Genomic DNA, 11,365 nt, shown 5'->3' with positions numbered 1-11,365 from the left:
GTCAGCCGACCCTGCGCTCTAGCTACACCGGTGCTGTTCCGGCCGGATGAGGCCTGTGGCCCTACTCAGGCCGGTTTCTGCTTCCCTAACTCAACCATGAACTCTTATAAAGAAAAACATAATTGGGGCTGGCTTAATACATTATTGTCATGACCGGAAACATGCCAGCATTCAGGAAGACATGATGCTGGAGAAGGAGCTGGGAGTCTTATGTCTGGATCTACAGGCAGCAGGAAGAGACAATGCCACACTGGACCTGGCTTGAGCATATGAGACCTCAAAGCCCACCCCAACAGTGACGTACTTCCTCTAACAAAGCCACACCTACTCTAACAAGGCCACACCTCCTGATAGTGCTGCTCCCTATGGATTGAGCATGCAAACACATGGATTTATGGGATAATATTCAAAGAACCACAGCTTGAAATAGCCCAATGTCTAGTATAAACTGTTTCCAGCAACCCTGGCTAAGGCTATGCCTGCAGAAGCCAGAGAAATCCAATGTTATGCCTGTATAGTTATCTCAAGGCATCCATGGAGTGTTTAAGACAGCTAGTGTCCTGTAAGTATAGTCCAGACAACTGTTTGGCTGATGAAAACTACAGAGGAGTACAAATGTGATAAAACATGAACAAGATAGCAAGAAGGAAGGCCTGGGAGAGAACAGAGGAGGCCTGCAGCAAACTTGACACGTGAGGGATGCCCAGTGCTGGCTAAGTACTCATATGTGACACCTGAGTACCACCATATGCTGGGCAGGTATTGTACCTGACACCTGCAGCCCCATACCTGACATCCGTGTGAGCCTGGATCTTCAACACCTTCACGTCTGAGTCTAGCACGTTCAGGAGCACAGCCAGCTGTCTCACTAGAGTCTCCTTCTGCTGCTCTGTCAGCTGCTCAACACCAACCTGCAGGATCAACTCCACCAAGCCATCCTTCTTGGGGTCTGAGGGGAGAGGACACAGGATTTTCATGGGAGATCACAGGCTTAACAAACTCTGGGTCTGTGGAAGGGTTCAAAGCCAGCCTGGGCATGTGGCTCAGGAAAGGATGCTGGGCCAGCACCCACAGTACCTAGGCTCCATGCCCAGCACAGCAAAAGTAAGGTCAAAGTAAACCAATAGAAGTTTAAAAGAACTCTTGTGGGCCGTGTAGATTTAGCTTTTAGGACTCAGATCACTTTAATAGCTAAGAGGAGAGTGTGCTAACACACTCCTGCAAGAGCAGCACCTGGGGCTGAGGGGGTAAGAGGATTAGAAGCTGAAAGTCATCCTTGCTGCAAAATGAGTTCAAAGCCAATTTGGGCCTGAAGGTGAAAAAAATAAAAAAGAAAAAAAGATAAGGAAGGGGGAACCCTACAGAAGCCACTCAGGGGTTTTGTTTTGTTTTCCAATTTTATTCTACTTGGTTATGTCAAGGTAAGCAACTGTGCCTTTTGGTCCTTTAGAACCTTGGCCCCTCACACACTTCTCCAGTGACTGAGAACATTACCCTCAGGCCAGTTTACACTCTGAATCCCTATGCCCACCTCATTGAGGCTGTGCTCCCTCAGTCAGTGACCGTGTTCACTTCATGCTAAATCAGGAAAGCAAAAGCCTCCTGCCAGATAGAATTCTTATCGATGAGGTACAAGTTGGGATCTGCTTGGGGGTATAAAGGAAAGTACAGAAAAATCCTAAAGTTGGCTAGAGAGGTGGCTCTGTGGTTAGCAGCCCGTTCTGCTCTTCCAGAGGACTGGGTTCAGTTCCCAGCAACTGCATTCAGTAGCTCATAACTGCCTGTAACTCTAACTCCAGTTCTAGAGGATCTCATGCCCTCTTCTGGCCTCCAAGGACACTACATTCATGTGTATGAAACAGACACACACACACACACACACACACACACACACACACACAAACACATTGTTTTTTAACTAAAAGGAAGAAAGTAGAGTGGGATTGGCCAAGAGCCAGGCACAGATGGCTCCCGTCCCGGTGACATCAACTCAGTACACACCTGGCAGCACCTCCACAGTGGCCGTGTCTGAGTCCGAGGCCCCCTGACTGTCAGTGACTAGCAAGTGAAAAGTGTAGACGCCTTCCACCAGATTGGTGAGCTGCAGAGCCGCCCTGTGGTCAGAGCCTCCAATGACATCCTGGGGAGTGAAGGGATCCAGAGAGCAGTTGTCAGTCTGGTACCCAGTTTCTGAGCCTCTGTAGAGCTTGAAGCACTGAGTCCTTTGCTTTCTGGTGGGTGTGACTTCTATGGCTGGGGAAGGAGGGAGGGAGGAGGGAGCAGGGCTGAGGTTTTTGAATCTTCAGCTCCTCCTTGTGTGCAAGGACCCAGAAAAGATGCAGTAAACTGAACTTTCCAGGAATTATCAAATGATTAGTCAACGGAGGGAGATGGGTGAGCTTAGGCTGAAATCTCCAGGGCAAAGCATGGAGTTTCAGAGACATATTGTCTAATATGGTTTTAAAATGTTCTCACCTCAGGTCCTCTCATAGCATAGCATACTCATTATCTCAAGGGATCCCAGAGCCTTGGTAGACTACACATTCACCCTGCAGCCCCAGAGCTCCAGAGAGTGAGACACAAATCTTTTGAACATTTTTGTCTGCACTTGCTGACCAGAATGGATGGCAACACAAAGTCAGGAATGTGAAGTGAGACACACTACTATTTCATTCAGAAGCTAACCTGCCACCTAGCCAAATGGAACTCAGTCTAGGAGTACTTTAGACTGTACAAGGCAGTTTCAGTCCCTTCCCTGTATTCATGCCTTTGGTATATCTACAAGAGTGCTTCTGTAGATCTCAAGCCCTTAGCAATGGAAAGAAAGGGAGATGAACAGAAATTTACAACCTAAGAGGCAGTGTGATCCAACGGCTTCCAAAGGCTAAAAGTCTGGGTTTGTTTGGTGTAAGGCTGAGCTCTTCAGCCTTGGCTAAGTCACTTGCACCTCTGTATTTTACTCTCTGCCCCTGCGAAGTGGGAACAGGAATCCCCATGCATCTGACACACCCGATACACGGAGGAAGAAAACTAAAATGGGAAGCTGAAGAGTAGAGGGGCCCCACTGGCAAGCTGGGCTTCCATGTCCCTCGTAGTATCAACCTTTTGACATTGCGACATCATGGCATCGTCTACAAATGTGTTGTTGGGCTGCATTCACAGCTATTCTGGGACATGAGTGGGGCACACCTGCATGGTCTGCTATCCTACCCAAAGTCAGATCAGAAAATCGTATTCAGCTTTGCTTAACCCTAACAGCAGTCCGGTGCCTCCATCCCTCCGCATAGTCAAACTCAAGGGCCTATGCATCTTATCTGGGAGATGAAACAGTGAGACAGAATGTTCAAGCTCTACTCTGCAATGTGACCTAAAGTTAGAGCTTAGAAGGAGGTAATTAAAGTTAAATGAGATTACAGGAGCAGGGCCCGACCCACTGGACTGGTGTCCTTATAAAGGAGACATGAGAACAGTCTCCCGTCTCTTCCCTCCTTTCTCGCCCCTGCCACAGAAAAATGCAGTAAGTAAGTAGCCATCCAGGATCCAGAATGAGATCCCAGTAAACTGGCTGGCACCCTGGTCTTGGTTTTCCAGACTTCAGAATATTGAGAAAATAATTTTCTGTAGTTTAAGCCCCACCCCCGCTGCCATGATCTTTGTCCCAGCAGACAGCACTGACTAACCTGGATGCAGTGTACAGAGCTGAGGGCACTGCCCTTCAAGTACTCACTCCAGCAGCTGGACTCTGGCCATCCCGGATCCACAGATAGGACACAATTCCTCCGTCATCAGTAGACCTTGAACCATCCAAAGTAATGGAATTATTGGGAAGTATAAGAACATGTCTGCCACCAGCCTGGGCTCTGGGAGGGCTGTTATTTTCTAAGTCAGACACAAGCAAAAACAAGAGCAAAGAAATTGATTTAAAACACTAGTGATGGCATGTCCTAAAACCCGCACAACTGGTCCATCCTGCAGCCAAGGTTGTTTTAGATAACCCAAAGCATTGTTTTCTACCCCACACACCTGTAAGACAAGATATAGAAATAGACATTGAGCAGTTCTTAGTGCAAATGGGAAGACAGACAAAAGCAAGGAATTTTACTGAAACTACAATAAAAGCTACTATCAAGGGCTAGGGACTGACAGTGACGGAGTGCTTGCCTTGAGTACTCGAAGCCCTCAGCCCAGCCCCCATCACCAGATAAAACTAAGGGTGACACTGCATGCTTGTAATCCCATCAGGCGAGAGGATCCAAAGTTCAAAACTTATCTTTTAAAAAGGGGTGGAGGAGATGTATGTGTGCCAACTAAATGGCTTAGTGGATGAAGGTGCTTGTCACCAAAGCTAATGGACTCACATGGTAATCAGAGAGAATTGATTCCTGAAAGTTGTCCTCTGACCTCCTCCCTTCTCTCTCTTTCCTCTCTCTCTTTCCTCTCTCTCTCTCTCTCTCTCTCTCTCTCTCTCTCTCTCTCTCTCTCTCTCTCTCTCTCTCTCTCTCTCTCTCTCTCTCACACACACACACACACACACACACACACACACGTGACAAGCACACTCTCCTCCCACACATATACATGCACAATAAATAAAAACACATTAAAAAGTTTTTAATCTTCAACTATAAAAAAAAATAAAGTACACAACTTGAGCACACTTTTGCTCTTGGCCTTCTGAGAAAGCAGAGCATTGCACAGAACTGCATCTTCTGTGGCCAGGGTCACAGCAGAGCGAACTGCTGGGCAGACAAAAGGCAACACTACTTTCCTGCAGAGAATCTTGGCTCATGGCTTCCTCCTCTACACACTCCCTCAAGCCAGACAGGACTTAACCAAAGTCATGTCAGGGACAAGGGTTGGCCCATCTGAGCTCAGTCAGGTGAGGACACCAACATTAACGCCAAGATTGCTGGGTAATCATTAACTAGCTGGGGACCTGGGAGGCCGGATGGCACAGCAGGCTCAGCAGGCTATCACCATGTCCACTCACCCTTCTTCACAGCCACAGTGAGGGTGGACGTGCTGCTCAGACCCTGCTGGTCTCTCACGGTTAACCGGAAGTGGTAGATACCCACCTGAAGGCCGGTGACAGTGGCTATGGCTTTGTCCACATTCTCCATCTCCACTGCACTGGGGCCTCTGCAAAATTGGGATGTATAGACAAAAAGTGGAGCATGATATCTGTGCTCTAGCAAATGCCTCTGCTTCTGCCTGTGGTGACCATCTGGTCTGCTACGGAGTTGTAAGCTTGGCATGAGGGTCAAAGCTAAACAAACAAAATCTGCTGGGTTCTGGGGAAAGGTTTTTTTTCATTCTTTTTTCTTTTTTAATTGAGATGCCACTGGAAAGGTCTCTCTTTAGAAAATAAAACCTTAGAAACTGTTTGTTTCGTTTTGTTTTCTTCTTGTTGTTTTTTAGATAGGGTCTCACCATTGTAGCCCAGGCTAGCCTAGAACCAGTGATGAGCTTTCTGTTTCAGCCTCCTAAGGGCTGGGATTACAGGTGTGCACCACCATACCCAACCTCCCATTTCTTCTATGAATGAAAGTCAGTTACATTCTCATCTTGCTTCAGGGCATGCACTGAAGTGGAAGGCAAGAGCCAGATAATCTGCCATTCTGCCTCGTCAGGAAATCCCTAGACTTGGCTGTTAGACAGATGCAGGTTTGTGTTTCGACAAAGCCTCCTCCTGTCTAGGTAACCTTAACTACTCGTTGGTTACCTCACTGGTTTCTTCAAGCTTGAGTTTTTCAACTTTAAAATGGGGATGATCCAGCCCACTGTGGTGGCACATGGGAGGTAGAGCATAGCCAGAGGCAGGTGGATCGCTGTGAGCAGAGGGCCAGCCTGGTCTACATAATTCTGTCTTAACATAAACCAAAAATAAGAATGATCCAGTTGCCTCTTCAGAAGCCATGTAGTATTGAGGCCCGGATGGTAAAAGCTCAGGAAATGTTATAATATGAATTTCACCCTGAACTCTGTCCATCTCTTACATGCTGGTTGGGTGTAAACAGACTGCACGCAGCTTTCACTTTTACCAGCAAGTTCACCTCACACCAAGCCAGCCCCGTGCACCTCTTCTGAGCTCCACTTCTCTCCACTGCCAACCCATGTCCCTCTTCCCCACCACACTAGCCTCTTTTGTTTGCGTGTTTGTTTGAGTTGAGGGGTGGGGAGGGGGGTCTCATTATGTAGCTTAGGCTAGCCTTGAACTCAAGAGTTTCCTGCGTCAAGTTTCCCGCCCAAGCGCAAGGACGCTGAGCACGGACCACCATGCCTATGATATATATTTTTATCAATAAGGCCCAGTTACTCTGCTTAAATCTTGACTCAACAAACTCAAGCTGCTGTTTAGTGCAATCCTCCAGGGAAGGGGTGCTGTCGGTCATCGCTGTCACAGCCTCAGAGCTGGGCAGACACACTACCTGATGTGCTCCCAGTGATAGCAGACAATGCCGTGATCGTCACTGCTCCGGCTCCCGTCCAGTGTAGCACTCTGCACCGGGAAAACCAGCTCCTTGTCGGGGCCTGCCACGGCCACCGGAGCCTGGTTGTTCTCTAGAGTTGCAGACGTTCAAGAGAGGAAAGAAGAGAAGGGGGAGGAGGAAAGAAAGAAAAAGAGGAGAGAAAAAGAGGGAACCGTAGTCAGTGTGCATAGACTTTTGCCTCCATAGCCCCACTGTCTAGCACAGCACCTGCTAAATAGCAAATGTTGAAAATATTTCAGTTTGAGGGTGGCGAGACAACTCAGTGGGTAAGAGTAGGTCTTCCAGAGGACCTGGGTTCAATTCCCTGTACCCACATGGCAGCCCACAACCATCTGTGACTCCCATTCCTATGCCTCCTTCTGGACCTCACAGACATTCATCCAAGCCAAACACCCATGCACATAAAAATAAATAAGTGTTTTAAAGAAGGAAAATATTTCAGCTGAATGTTGGAAGAAAGGAAAAGAAATAAAATATCACTTGTAGTATTAGTTTTATAAATAGCTACTATTTCTGCTTTAAAAAAAAAAAAAGCCACATCACACAGCCACAGCCATTAGCACTGGCATCTCCTGTCTTTCCCTCACTGCCCTTCTCAGTGTGTGTAGTGGCTTCCTGAATTCAGGAGGGCAAGCATCTACAAAGCCCTTAATGAGAGCCCCTTCCCTCTGTGAGCAGCTGCATTCCAATCCTGGCCCCCACAGGCCTAGTTCTAGCTTTTCCTCCAGCCACACTGTTTTGTTTTGTTTCCAGCTCTTCAATGTACCCAGCCCCGTTTCTTCCTGTGGCTTCTGGGAATCTGATCCCCTCTTTCTTTCTCTCTCTCTCTCTCTCTCCCTCCCTAACTCCCTTCCTTCCTTCCTCCCTTCCTTTCTTTCTTTTCAAAGATTTTTTAAATTTTTATTTTATGTATATGAGTACACTGTAGCTGTCTTCAGACACAACAGAAGAGGGCATCAGATCCTATCACAGATGGTTGTGAGCCACCATGTGGTTGCTGAGAATTGAACTCAGGACCTCTAGAAGAGCAGTCAGTACTCTTAACTGCTGAGTCATCACTCTCCAGCTGTCCCCTCTTTCTGAACACCTTTCTTCTTGCCCTCCACTTCCCACCCTTCTCCTCCTGATCATCTGCCATGAGTGTGGCCACTGGGACTCTAGGAAAGGCTATCTGTGGACCCAAGCGCTCTGTGGGTGCTCTTTAAGTGGGCACCCTTTCTGAGAAAAGCACCTGAATATCATGTCACTACACATTTTATCTTCTGGATGGGTAGAGACCAGGGCCATCTTTAATGCCACATCCCTGGGGTCTGGCTCAGAGAACCTCTAACATCTTAGATGAATCAGTTAATGAAGAAAACAAATTATTGTCTTTCATTTGAGACTGTGCCCATCATCAGCATACTGGGCGATGGTTGTGGAAACAGCAATCCTGTTATAGGGAAGGTTTGAAGCCAAGACCATTGTAAGCAAGGTGTGGCTGCCTACCTGTGCATCTCCTAAAGAGTAGGGTAGCAGAACTCTGGGGTTTTGAAAGAACTAATAAGTGAGTGGAACCTGGATTGATGTTCCCCACCCCCCAGCCCGTGTCTGACTGCATCTGAGTGTCAGGCCACACAGTCAGCCAATCTCCTTAAGATGCTCTGGAACTCTCCCAAGGGGGGGTTGATGGGCATAGGAGTTCCCATACAACAAATCAGACACATGTAGTATTGGTGAGGACTCTCATTTTATCTTCTGTATCATGGTCTAGAAACACATGACGAGATGCAGAACATCAAAAGAAAGTCGGTCCTGTGGCACACCAGCTCTCACATCCCTGACTTCCTGCCAGCTCAGGAACCTCAAGGTACTACCACCAGGTTAGACACATCTGAAGGCCAGGAGTCCAGTTAATTAGCTCTGCTCTCATCCCTGGGGTCAGATCTCCTTTGCATCTCACCTACCAGCCTGGACAGTCACAGCAACCAAAGCGGTGGATTGCTGTCCCGAGGAATCCGTCACCAGCAGCTGAAACGTGTACTCTCCTTCCTGCAGCTCAGACAAGTGAAGGTATGGGGTCTGCGCTCCCTACACAACAGCAGAAATGACCACAAAATGACTATCATTAAAGACGTACAAGGAAACAGTGTACCATGATGGATGCCAGTGGTTTTACTTAATGCAAAATCCCTGCTTGAAAACCAGCTGGATGCAATGGCCAAGGCCTAACATGCCAGCTACTTGGTGTCCTAGTTAGATTTTTTTTTTCCAACTTGACTCACGCTAAGTTCAGCTGGGAAGAGGACACTGCAGTTGAGAAAATGTCTCTATCAGATCAGCCTGTAGGCAAGTCCATGGGAGCATTATCCTGATTAATGACAGAGTTTAATGACAGAACCCAGCCCACTGTGGGTGGTGTCACCCCTTAGGTAGGTGGTTCTATGTTGTATGAGAAAACAGGCTGAGCAAGCCATAACGAGCAAGCAGTAAGCAGTGTTCCTCTGTGGCCTCTGCTTCTGTTCCTGCCTCCAGGTTCCTGTCTTGAGTTCCTGCCCTGACTTCCCTTAGTAATGGATCAGAACCTATGAGGGGAAGTAAAACTTCCTCTCCCCCACATCACCTTTAGTCATGGTCCTTAACACAGCAACAGAAAGTAAACAAAGGATCCTGGGATGCTGAAGCAAGAGGGTGGCAAATTCAAGGCCTGCTGGGGATACAGAGCAAGTTCAAGCCAATCTGTGTAACTTAGGAAGACCCTAGCTCAACAATAAAGAGATAAAAAGGAATAGGGATATTGCTCAGTGATAGAGTGCTTGCCTAGTATATGTGAGGTGCTGGGTTCAGTGCATGCAAGAATTAAAAGCAGAATGGAGGGAGCAGAGTGTGGGGCACACGCCTTTGAACCCAGCACTTGGGAGGCAGGGATAGGCTGATCTCTTTGACTTTCAGGCCAGCCTGATCCTACGTTGTGAGACCCGATCTCAAAAGGGCTGGGGGAGAGGGAGAGTAGGAGGGAAGAAGAAAACTAAAACAATATGAACCTAAGGAAAATGTAATTTTGAGTCTGTTGTGTATCCTTATATCACTGAAGGAATGTAAATTAAAACCTCCAAAGACAATACAGCAGTGTCAAAACAGGGTCCTAGAATGGAGTCATGTGAGGAGACTTCTGAGTGCTTGTGAGAAAACGCCAAGAAACCAAGACATGAGTCTTGTGACTTCCATTCTTCAAGAAAACACAGAATTGTTCTTGGATTATGTTTTGGTTCTCAGGTGTATCAGATAGGAGTGCGTTTACTTCAGATGACTCATTACAGCTGGCTATCATTTGTTTATACACCTCTGGAGAAAACCCATTTTTGCCATGTGCTGGCCTGCCTTTGTGGTTATACACTTTACTCATGTGACGCATTAACCCTGATCATATAAATTGTCTGATGCTCTGAATAAAGTTGGTTATTGTGTGAGACTGTAGTCCCTCTCGTTTATCAGCTCCATTCTCCCAGGTCCCACTGCCTCTAGAGCAGTAAACACAGCCCCATCTGCTATGGTGTTACAGGAGTCCATCCTTCAAGTAGGCCCACTTCTTGGGGTCTGTTGCTCAGAGATCACAGCAGGTGGCATGTGCATGCTCACCAAATGCAGTTCGCAATGGCCAGCCATGAGAACAACTTAAGATGCTTACCTGTAAGGGAATGCCTAACATAATGATGCTAGTTTGAAAGAATGAGGGTGATTCATTGATACTAAAGGGAAAATGACAGCCAGGCCTGCTAGTATATGCTGTCATTCCAGTCCTGGGAAGGTGGAGGGAGGAAGATGGGAGTTCCAGGTCACATCTGCCTACATAACAAGTTCAAAGTGAGCCTGGGCTACATGAGACCCTATTTTCATGCATACATACATACATACATACATACATACATACATACAAAGCAAGCAAGCCAGCCAGGCAGGTGGTAGTGGCAGGGCATGCTTTTAATCCTAGTACCCAAGAGGCCGAGAAAGAGGGATCTCTGATTTACATAGTGAGACATGTCTCAAAAAATTATTTTTAATACTGTAAGAAAAATCAAATTAATTTTTCAATGATGTGCTATGGTGGAGGTGTTACAGCTCATGCCTTTAATCCCAGCACTCAGGAAGCAGAGGCAGATGGCTCTCTTGAGCTGTTTGAAGTCAATATGGTTTACAGAGTGAGTTCCAGGACAATCTGGGCTACACAGGTTGTCTCAAAAACACCCCCTCAAAAAGATTTACTATGAAAAAAAATCATACAACAATATAAAGTCTATGACAGACATTGCAATCCATACATCCATAAACACATCCAAAAACACAGGAAATGTTCTAAGGTTTATGAGATAAAGTTACCAAAATCATTATCTTCAATAAGGGGTTTTATGGAAATTGTTATTCAAGGTATATTTTGTTATTTGTATGTTTGTTTGGTTTTGGTTTTTTTGAGATGGCGTTTCCCTGGCAATTCTGAAACTCATTTTGTAAGCCAGGCTAACCATGAACCACAGAGATTTGCCTGCCCCTGCCTCTGCTGGAAATAAAGGCATTCACCACAACTGCCCAGATTTTTTGGTTGTTGTTTTGCTTTGTTTGTTTGTTTGTTTGTTTTTGAGTCAGGCTTTCACTTACGCGGGCTGACTCTGAACTTACAATTCTCCTGTCTCAACCTCTCAAGTAACTGGGATGACATGTCTTCAACACTAGGCCCAGCTAAAAGTACATTTTTACTTCATCAAATTTCATTTGGATTTTTTTTTAACTATAAGAAGCAATTTAGCCGGGCGTGGTGGCGCACGCCTTTAATCCCAGCACTCGGGAGGCAGAGGCAGGCGGATTTCTGAGTTCGAGGCCAGCCTGGTTTACAAAGTGAG

General features: G+C 46.6%; 1 protein-coding gene across 1 annotated transcript in view; it reads right to left on the bottom strand.

The window, feature by feature from the left end:
• Kiaa0319 (KIAA0319 ortholog) overlaps positions 1-11,365 on the bottom strand; it is a 63,904-nt gene that overhangs the window by 22,118 nt on the left and 30,421 nt on the right. The window contains exons 11-16 of the mRNA XM_021180546.2: positions 8,438-8,561; positions 6,429-6,561; positions 4,991-5,139; positions 3,728-3,879; positions 2,002-2,140; positions 790-949 (exon numbers count right to left, since the gene is read on the bottom strand). Of these exons, the coding sequence (XP_021036205.1) occupies positions 790-949; positions 2,002-2,140; positions 3,728-3,879; positions 4,991-5,139; positions 6,429-6,561; positions 8,438-8,561 (857 nt within the window). The remainder of the gene's footprint in view (positions 1-789; positions 950-2,001; positions 2,141-3,727; positions 3,880-4,990; positions 5,140-6,428; positions 6,562-8,437; positions 8,562-11,365) is intronic.

Source organism: Mus caroli, chromosome 13, assembly GCF_900094665.2.
Source record: "Mus caroli chromosome 13, CAROLI_EIJ_v1.1, whole genome shotgun sequence".
Taxonomy (NCBI): Eukaryota; Metazoa; Chordata; class Mammalia; order Rodentia; family Muridae; genus Mus; species Mus caroli.
The sequence above is the reverse complement of the archived record's forward strand: the minus strand, read 5'-3'. Positions and strand labels throughout refer to the sequence as shown.